Source organism: Galeopterus variegatus, unplaced genomic scaffold (genome assembly GCF_000696425.1).
Source record: "Galeopterus variegatus unplaced genomic scaffold, G_variegatus-3.0.2 Scaffold3322, whole genome shotgun sequence".
In the NCBI taxonomy this organism is placed as follows: domain Eukaryota; kingdom Metazoa; phylum Chordata; class Mammalia; order Dermoptera; family Cynocephalidae; genus Galeopterus; species Galeopterus variegatus.
Genome location: NW_007729433.1, coordinates 56,687 through 67,662, shown reverse-complemented (window position 1 = coordinate 67,662; position 10,976 = coordinate 56,687). Strand labels below are relative to the sequence as shown.

The window sequence follows — 10,976 nt, the reverse complement described above, 5'->3', positions numbered from 1 at the left end:
AAAAAAAAGAAAAGTTCTCTTGGTATGATAACAAACCTCAAAGATAGACCTGAAAAGTGATCCTGCAACGGGCCTGAATTTAACTAGATCAGTCTGTGGAGCACTTTATGTCCCAGGACATTATCAAAAACAACAAAGCAATCTTCCAGCAATTAGTGGGAATGAACAACTGGGTGTGATACCAAATGAAGCAGACAGCTTAATAGGGAGATCAGGAATAGAAATAAACAGAACCCTGCTGAAACTACTGCTATCCCTAGGTGAAGTGGTTATCCCCAAGGCTGCACTCTCTGAAGAGAGCACAGCAGAGGCTGCACTCTGAGGGGAAAACAGACTTTGCTAAAATAGTTGACACAAGTCACTAAACAAATAAAGAAGTAAATAATAACAAAAACAAGTCCTGAAGACAGAATCAGTATCAGTATCCAGAGTTGCTACAATATAGTAGTTAAAATTCTCAGTTTTCAACAAAAAATTGACACACACACACACACACACACACACACACGCACACGCACACACACACAACAAACAAAAATAGTAAAACAAAACAAAAAACCAGGAAAGTGTGATCAATATACAGGAAAAAAAGGCAATATAAACTGCCTGTGGGAGGGCCCAAATGTCAGACTGAAGAGACAAAGAAGTTATAAAAAATATGTTACAAGGTCTAAAGAAAAGCATGTTTAAAGAAGTAAAGAAAGGAAGAATTGGCCAGATAGGTCAGTTAGTTAGAGCATGGTGTTATAACACCAGGGTCAAGGGTTTGGATTTTGGATCCCCCTACCAGCCAGCCACCAATAAATAAATAAATAAATAAAAGATATAGTGACAATCAAATAGGAATATCGGTAAAGAAATATGTTATAAGAAGAAAAGAACCAAGTGGAAATTGAAGTTAACAGTATAATAACTGAAAGAAAAATTAACTAGTGGGGCTCTACACTAAATTTGACCTGGCAGAAGAAGGAATCAGCAAACTTGAAGATATATCAATAGAGATTATGCAGTCTAAAGAACAGAGATAAAGAAGAAAAATGGACAGATCATCAGAGAAAATGTAATAAATCGTTAAGCACACTTATAAATAGCAAAACAAGAGTATCAAAGGAGAAATGAGAAAGAAAGGAGTAGAAACAATATTTAAAGAAAAAGTGGCTGAAAATATCCTTGATTTGATGAAAAACATTAATCTATATATCCAAGAAGCTCAACAAACTCCAAGTGGGAGATCCACAGCTAGACATACCACAGTAAAAAGGCAGAATGTCAAAGACAAAAAATAAATAAATAATTCTGAAAGCAGCAAGAGAAAAACTCCTCCTTCCATACAGGGAACCAAAATAAGATTAACAACTGACTTCTCAGCAGAAGCAATGAAGGCTGGAAGACAGTGGGATAGCATATTCAAAAAAAATTTGTCAACAAGAAATCTTATAACTAACAAAACTAACTTTCAAAAAGGAAGGTGAAATAAAAACATTCCCAAGTGAACAGAAATTGAGAGAATTCGATGCTAGCAAAACCTTACTTCAAAAAATAGTAAAGGTAGTATTCAGGCTGAAAGCAAGTAATTTAAAACTGTAATTCAAATCCACATATAAAAACAAAACACAGTAAAGGTAATTATGTAATTAAAAGACAGTATAAATGCATATTCTCTTTCTTTTTCTTAACTGATTTAAAATGCTACTGCATAAAACAAAATGTAAATTGTATTGTTGGGTCTATAACATACGGAAATGTAACATATTTCACAATAACAGCACAAAAGAGGTAGGTGAGAGCAAGGCTGTACTGGAGTAAGAAGAAAATACCAGATGGTACCTCAGATCCACAGGACCAAATGAAAAGGACAGGAAATGGTAAATAAGAAGGTTATTGTATCAAACTCTAGAAATAAATACTTGCTCGTCTTTCTTCCCTCAGTCTTTAAAAGGCATAAAAGTACATAAAGTAATAACTATAGCAATGCATTGATGGGTTCATAACATATATATAGATGTAACATGTGTGTCATTAATTGCACAAAAAGGAGGAAGAGGAAGTAGAAATATATAAAAGTACTTTTTCTACATCTCACTGGAATTAAATTAGTATAAACTTGAAGTAGACGTTGATAAGATGTATATGGTAAGACCTAGAAGAACTACTAAAAAAAGAAAGAAGTTGGGGCAGAAAAATAAAGACCACATGCAAAAGATAAAAAATGAAAAAAAAAATGGCAGAAATAGGTTCAACTATAGCAATAATAACATTAAATGTGAATGGATCAATCAGAGGCCAGAGATTATAAGACGGGATAAAAAAATAAGATCTAACTATACACTTTCTACAATAGATATACTTTAGATTCAAAAATACAAATAGGTTGAAAGTAACTGGATGAAAGATATATGATGCAAACAGTAACCATAAGAAAGCCAAAGTGGCTATACTCACACCGTACAAAATAGATTTGAAAAGAAAGACATGTTACTAGAAATAAAGAAAAAATATAATGACAAAAGGGTCAACCCAACAGGAATATACAATTTACATTCATCTAACAACAGAGGACACAAATACAGGAAGCAAAGTCATGTGCTCCTGGGAAGGCTTTACAAACAGAGAACCAAGAGTTTTGTTTAGTTTCACATTTGTACATAGTTTAGAATTTTTTTTTATCAAAAACTATTATGGAATTATAAGACTAAAAAACACCTTAAATAAAATGGTAAATTTAACACCATTAGCAAATAGTGTCCATGTGTAAAATGCAAAGATTTTCATTTAGAAGAAATCTACTTTCACTTTCTGCTTTGCATTCAAAAGAAACTTCATAATAATTTTCTTAAATGTTGTATCTCCCAATGAATACATAAGTCCCTTCAAAATGTAATTTAAGAATAAGAATTACCACTTTTAAATATTTCAAATTAGAGTCAAAAAGGACACCACAGACAGCCTTCGTTTTAAAGACAAAGTAAAGGGCTCTCAGAAAGGCAGCAATGACATACTGTTTCTCAGAGCTAATTAACGGAGATTTAAAATCAGTCTTTTAGTCTTTGAAATCCCAGTTGAGGTCATCGATTCTAATTTTTTTTTCCCCCAGCCATATAAGGTTGCCAGAGATCAAAAGCATTATTAGTGTTTTGCAGTTTTCCTAAAGTGGTGATCTGGGCATACATTCCACAGCTGCTGCTCAGTCAGTGGGACTTGACCTTTTGTAGGAACAACAACAAGTAATGATGAGGAACAAGTAATGATGAGGAACAAGTAATGATGAGGAAGGGATGAACAAATGTATTTTAAGCAATATTTGGTGGCCAGATACTATCCCTGCTATTCCCTATGCCAAGCTACACAGAGTTACACTAAGAGTGAAGTTTTTAAAAATCTAACATTCTGCATAATTAAGCAAAAACATTTTATGTGACATTCATGTGGCTTTTAAAAGCGCATTAAAAATGCTTTACTAGAAAATTAGCTTGAAGACCAGCAAGAGAATGCCTAATAAATAGCGTGGTTAAATTTCACGAAGAGCTAAACAGTTCAAAACTAATCTTGACCAAGGATAGTGAGTCCTTTGTTCATTAGCTAAAAGAAGAGCTGCTATGGGTCAACAGTTAATGATGAGCTTTAAATGATGTTCCTAGTGGATTTCCTTTTTATTTTAAGTGGTGTGAGGGTGAGGGGGGAGTTCATATTATCTCACAGCCTGCAAGTTAAGATGAGAATTATCAGTATGTTTATGTAGCATTATTTCAAAAGTGCACGGCTCAAATGAGCATAAATTGGGTTACTACTTGTAGCAAAGAAGAAAGTATTAATCATTTTATTGTGAATTGTGTTACTCATTAAAATGAAAAATGTCCATTTTAAAAAGTGATACTGTAAGAGAATTTTTAAGTAAGTTTAAAACAGAATTTAGATTTTTGTTTCCAGCAGCATGGCAAACACATTTCTGGAATAAATGTGTGTGTGTGCTGTTGATTGATGTCCCTCCAAAACTTAGTCGCTACTGCGACAGTATAAAGAGGGAGGGAAATCCTATTATGATAATTGAAAATGAGGCCTTGAGGAGGTGATTAGATTGTAGGACCATGGTATAGTGAATGGATTAATAATGGTCGTCAGGGGAATGATTCTGAGGGCTTTCATAGGAGGGCATGTGAGAGTCTCTCTCTCTCTCTAATCTGCCATTTTCTGCCATGTGAGACCCCTGCCTTGCTGTAAAGCCACCACCAAAGAAGGCTCTCAACAGATGTGTTTCCTGGACTTCGGACTTTCCAGCCTCCAAAACTGTAAGCAAGATTTCATTTTCTTTATAAATCACCCAGTTTCAGGTATTTATGTTATAAGCAACAGAAATGGACTAATAGAAAAAAAATCAGTAACAGAGAAATGGTGTGCTGCTTATAAAAAATACTTGAAAACATGGAAGCAGCTTTGGAACTGTGTGCTCAGGAGAGGCTGGAAGAATTTGAAGGAGCAGACTACAAAGAGCCTAGTGGCTGGTGGGAGTTTAGAAGACAAGAAAACCAAGGAAAGTTTGGAACATGGTGAGCAGAATGCTGATAGAAGTATGGACAATAAAGGCCATTCTGAGATCTCAGATGTAAATGAGAAGGGGCTTATTGTAAACTGGGGCAAAGATCACCCTTGCTATGAACTGGCAAGGAATTTGGCTGCATTCTGCTCATACCCAAAAGTATTATGGAATGTGGAACTTAAAGATGCTGACCCAGGATATTTGACAGAAGAAATTCTAAGCAGCAAAGCATAAAGGAAGCTGCGTGGCTACTTGCAACAGCCTATGCTGTTATGGCAGAAAAGGCATAATGTAAAGCCAGAATTTTAAAGGAAAGCAGCATGTGAAGATGTGGAAAATTGGCAGCCTGGCCATGTGGTAGAGAGAGATCATTTTCAGAAGAAAAATGCAATGGTGCTAAGAAGATTAGTAAAAAAGAAAGGGATTATCAGGAGAAAGGGAAAAAGGCCCTGAAGGCATTGCAGAAGCCTCTGGGGCTAACCCTTCCACTTTAGGTACAAAGACCTAGGGAAACAAAATAGTCTTGGGGAGCAGGCCTGAGGCATCATTCATGGGCTTGCTGCCCAGGGCCACCTCGGGAATCTGCTTCCAGCACCAGCACCCCGGCTGCTTTGGCTGTGGCTAAATTGGCCCCCAGTGTGGCTGGACCCACAACTTTGGAAAATACAAGCTGGAAGCCTTGGCAGTGTCCTTGTGGTGTTAAGTTTGCAGGCTCACAGAATGCCAGAGTTATGGAGGCTTGGGAACCTCCACCCTAATGTCAAAAGACATATAGAAAAGCCTGGGGGCCCAGGAAGGTATCTGTCACAAGGGCAGAGTCACCACATAGAGCCTTCACTAGAGCAATGCCGACAGAAAATGTGGGTTTGGAGTTGCAGCAGAAAAACCCACAAAGGCCATGCATAGTGGAGCTGTGGGGGTGGGGCCACCAAGGAGACCCAAGAATTGTGAAGCTACCAGCATGCAATCCCAGCCTGCAAGAGCTGAAGGGTGGCCTCAGACTAGGAAAGCCATAGAGGCAGAGCTGCCTGAGGTCTTGGGGACCCAACCCCCACACCAGCGTGCAGAGGACATTGAACTTGCAGTCAAGGTACATGATTTACCATACTTAAGATTTCAGACTTGCTTAGGACCTGTTACCCCTTTCTTTCGGCCTATTTCTACCTTTTGGAACAGGAATATGTACCCTATGTTTGTCCCAACATTGCATCTTGGAAGTAGATAACTTGTTTTGATTTCATGGATGCGACCTTGAGACTATGGATTTTTGAGTTGAAACAAGTTAAGACTTTTGGGCTATGGGGATGAAGTGAATGTATTTGTATGTGAAAAGGACATAAGTTTTGGGGGGCCAGGGGCAGAAGGCTGTGGACTGATGTCCCCCCAAAATTTACTTTCTATTGTGACAGTGAAAAGAGTGTGGGAAATCCTATTATGGTAATTGAAAGATGGGGCCTTGAAGAGGTAATTAGATTGGAGGACCATGCTGTAGTGAATGGATTAATAATGGTGGTCAGGGGCATGGTTCTGAGGGCTTTAAAAGGAGGGCATGTGAGAGTCTTTGTCTCTCTACTCTGCCATTTTCTACCATATGAGACTCCAGCATTGCTGTAAAGCCACCACTAAAGAAGACCCTCACCAGATGTGTTCCCTGGACTTCGGACTTCCCAGCCTCCAAAACTGTAAGCAATAAATTTCATTTTCTTTATAAATAACCCAGTTTCAGGTATTTATGTTACAAGCAACAGAAACAGACTAATAAAGTATGTGTGTGTCTTTCAATCCCTAGATAAACACAGATATGTTGGAGTGAGTAGGACTGAAGCTGTGCTGGGACCTAAAACCACCTGGGCTGCAGGATATGTTAAAAGACACAGTTTTTCTTTCATACATGTATTTCTCTGGGTTCACTCTTTTCCCATGGTAATTTGGATATTCTGAAACTTGGTTACAGGGCAAGATGACATTATTTACATAAATGTGAAGTTGTTTTCCAGTCAGCCTGAAGCTGCAAACTTGCCATGAGTCACAAACTATCCAGACCCTGAGAAACCAAGGAAGACATCAGCAAGGCTATGCTGATTCCACCCCTCCAGCAGGACCCAAGAGAACACCAAGGTTGGGAACAGAAAAGACAAGGCTTTGGTGAACCTTGCACTTGGCTCCTTGCATGGAGCCCCCACAGCTCACGTCCCTTCTCTCCTGCTTTTCATTGCCCACATTCCATTCTTTCTGCCCCTTCTTCAAAAACCCCTCAGTAAGTCTGAGTCTTTAAGATGGTTTTAGTTTGGCTACTCTCCTTCAGTTTTACAGAGAGATGGGTTGGCTTAACATCTCTCCTCAGATGTTTAATTCCTGAATTAAAGCTGACTTCCATTTTCCCCAACATTTGGGTTTTGAATTGCTTTTATTTAGGGCAGGCAGTCAGACTTGGGTTCAGTAACAAGATTTTGACAAGTCTAACCCAGGAGCTGAACGCCCTAGGGTAACAGATTTTGACAAGCCAAAGTAGGGTTTTTGTTTGGGGCACTTGGGCCCAGGAATAAATACATAGACAATGATATCTATAATGATTAATTTTACATGTCATCTTTGCTAGGTCATGGTATCCAGATATTTGGTCAAACATTATTCTAGATGTTTCTGTGAAAGTATTGTTTAGAGGAGATTAACACTTAAATGATTAGGCTTTAAGTAGAGCAGATTACCCTACATAATATGGGTGGGCCTCATCCAATCAGTTGAAGGTCTTAAGAGAAAAAAACTGAGTTCTCTTGAAGAAGAAGGAATTCTGCCTCCATACTGCCTTTGGATTCAAGCTGCAACATCAACTTTTCCCTTGGCTTGTAGCCTGCCAGGCTGCCCTGCAGATTTCAGACTTACCAGCCTCCGTAGTCATGTGAGCCAATTCCTTAAAATCAATCAATTAATCAAATCAATTTTCTGTCTATATATATTTTACACACACACACACACACACACACACACACACACACACACACACACACACACACACACATCTTTTTGCTTCTGTTTCTCTGGAGAACTCTGACTAATACAATATCTACCTATCTATCTATGTGAGAGACAGAGAAAATTTTAAGCACGTGGGTGAACTAGCAACAAAGTCAGAAAAATCTTCAGAAAGCAAGAGAAACTGTGGATCCAGAGAAGGAATCCAACATCAGAGTGTTAGTGTGACCTGAGGTAACCCGTTGACTTTACCACTGGTCTTCAAATTTACTGCTTACAACAGCACCTAAAAGAATTGGGAAAAGAGGCTGGCCAGTTAGCTCAGTCGGTTAGAGTCTGGTGCTGATAACACCAAGGTCCAGGGTTAAAAAAAAAAGAATTGGAAAAAAACTATACATTCCTTCACACATTTTAAAGTTGCCATCTAAGTGTTTCATCATTAGTTTAACAGGTGCATGCATTGTAAGTATTTGCATATTGGAAACATATACAGGCACACACACATACATGGAGATATATCTTTAAAATAGTCTGCCACATCATTTTAAAATACATTTAATGGACTCTGATTACAATAGCAATGTTATAGCACCATCACATACTTTTAAAAGACATAAACAAGCTTAACTTTACAGATGAATAAGCAGTTAAATGAATAATATAAATTAGAGAATTACTTGACCAGGTGCTTTATTAAGATGTCCAGCATCTCTCTGTTTTTCTCCGGCAATTTGTGCACCAGTGCATGGACAGCCTCCACCCTGTAGTTTTGGTCATCAGATTCTGTTACATAAAAAAGGTTGCAAATGCTTAAGTTTTAATTGCAAGTGTATGTAAACATTAGTGATCTAAACATAATAACCACTCCTACCCCTCATGCCTTATATGCATTGCTTTATGTTGTATTACCATTTTCGTTTACTAAGGCTTAGAGAGGTGGAATAACTTGCCCGCGGTCGTGAAGTCAGGAAGTAGAGAAGCCAAATAAACGCAGTTTTACTGATTCTATGGGTGTGCTCTCAGCCACTGCACTATATATGTCCTTATAACCATAACTCATCACTTGCTTCGGTTTTGCTACCCAAGGGTAAAATAAATCCTTTAGAAATGTGTATGATCACAGCAACTGATACAGAATTATCTAATATGCTGGGTGCTATAATACACATTATAGATTGAGCATCCCTAATTTGAAAATCCAAAATCCAAAATGCACTGACATGAGCACTGACATGATGCTCAAAGGAGCATTTTGGATTTGGGATTTTTGGATTTAGGGATGCTCAATCAGTTAAATATTTGCAAATATTCTAAAAATCTAAAAAAAAAAATCCAAAGTCCGAAACACTTCTGCACCTAAGCATTTCTGACAAGGGACATTCCACCTATATCATATGGAAACCTCCTAAAGAGTCAACCTCAAACAACTAGAGGAAGCTTGCATTCCTCTACTTCTGTTATAGATTCAAAGACAACAGAGTGCCTTTTCTGTGGTATCAACACTATTACGCAAACAGAGGCCCAATAGAATTTAAGCTCTACTGACAGTGGTAAATCTGAAATGTGAGAAATCATCTCAGCAAGTCTAATCTGCCACACAAAAGCTAAGTGTTGACACATCTGCTAGGGAAACATCTAACACTTTCAGAAAGAGAAATCCATTTAACATGCTCTTACTGCAGTAAGCAAATTCTGGGTGATGACCCACGTTGCCGAGCCCTTTCTCTGGAAAGAGCCCCAACCCATAGAGTTAAATGAAAGGACCACCATTTCTTCTGGGCACAGCAATTTGCACATGGGCGGAGGAAAGAGCCTGGCTCAGGCTAAACGTGAAGTCTCTCCTAGGAGCTGATCTGTCTGCTGGATATGTGAAAAGGCAGGTCATGTAAAACCAGGGCTGGGGGGACCAAACAAACTCAGGGAAAATCTGACTGGAAAGGGAGATGACAATGACAAAGAAATGCAGCAAAGAGTGGAGACGAGAGACTCTCCAGAAAGAGTGGGGAGAGAAACATCTATTCCCAACTGTTAAATAAAAATTATAAAAGGTCATTGTTTTGGACTAAATCCCCGCACTAGGCCCCAAAAGACCAGACTAAAAATCTAAACAGAGTCACCCCACTAAATTCCATGTCAGTAGAAAGAGACAACATCCAATCTCCAAAACAGGCCAGTTTAAATCTTCAATAGGTATGATAATGAAGTTTCTTCTCTTTTATCCTTACACAAGAAGGATAGCCTGAGTAACATGATGTTAACCAGTCAGTTATTTTTCTATAGTTCTGTCTCCCTGTCCACACCTTACAAGGAAAGTGACTTTGAAATAGCCAATCAACTATTTGTTCTTTGTCTCTGCTTGCTTTAGTCTTTTTCTGTCTATAGAATCAACCTCCTCTACTCGGCTCATTAGAATGTTTATTCTACTTTATGGAATAAAGTGTTACCCAATTTTAGAATCACAATACAGTCAATTGAGATCTTTAACTAAATTTATTGTAATTTTGTTCTTTGACAACTTTGCAGTTCCTGGATGCAGGCTCATGGAAGGCCAAGGAATTCTGTGAGATACTTCATAGGCTCTGAATAATGTCCCCTTCAACAGGTGTGACAATGAGGTGAGATTTCTGTTCCTTATACTGAGTGGGATTTCTGTTGCTTCAAACCAAGTAACCTAGCATCTAGTAAATAGGATCATCCTTGACTCAGACAAGAAGAGAAATTCTGAAATACATAAGAACATATTTTAAATATCATAGTCTTGAATAATATGATCACCATTTGCTACAGAAGCAAATGGAGAAAAAAGCTTGTGACCAAACGCTTCTATCAAAACAAACAGCTCATTGAGCCATTTTAGCCAAGTGGCTCAAATGCCATTTGTTATAAAATGAACTGTCTGTAAGAAAGCGTTCTAGGTGAAGAGTAAAAAAAATTGGCTTGTAGCCCTGGTTTTGCCATGAATTTACTACTGTCCTTGGACAAGTCACTTGCCCACTCTGGGGCCTGATCTCCCTGTTATAAAATGAGAGGTCAGATTATATATTTTCTCAGGTCCTGTTTATTTTACAAAGGTTGATTCCTATGAAGTGAATGTAGACTGGAGAGCTTTTAGGAGAAAACTAAGTATTACAGATATTTATGACAGCATGTAGATTGAAAACCAAGGTCACTCAACTTAATTTGACACTTTTATAAGCAGATGACATTTCCTGGGTTGTTACAATGTGTGGTAATAAATGAATACAACTGATTTCTTTCTTGGATTATGAAAAATATTCTTGCTACAGTCACACTGCATACATGTTAAACAATGAAATGCCAACTCCTAATTGTTAACAAATCGTGAGGGGCTCAGATGGAGATCTGGCACTTTTGTCTCGATGGTTTAAAAGAACATATAACTAACTTCTCAGATCACATCTTTCTTGCTGTCCTTCAACCCCCCCCCCCCCCCCCCCCCCCCCCCCCC

At 38.2% G+C, this 10,976-nt stretch overlaps 1 protein-coding gene across 1 annotated transcript in view; it reads right to left on the bottom strand.

Annotated features, from left to right (window-relative positions):
* The window catches only part of ARHGAP42 (Rho GTPase activating protein 42), a gene marked incomplete at its 5' end in the record, with an annotated part of 90,790 nt that overhangs the window by 24,778 nt on the left and 55,036 nt on the right, over positions 1–10,976 (bottom strand). Inside the window, one exon of the mRNA XM_008584632.1 lies at positions 8,185–8,290. Coding sequence (XP_008582854.1) covers positions 8,185–8,290 — 106 coding nt within the window. The remainder of the gene's footprint in view (positions 1–8,184; positions 8,291–10,976) is intronic.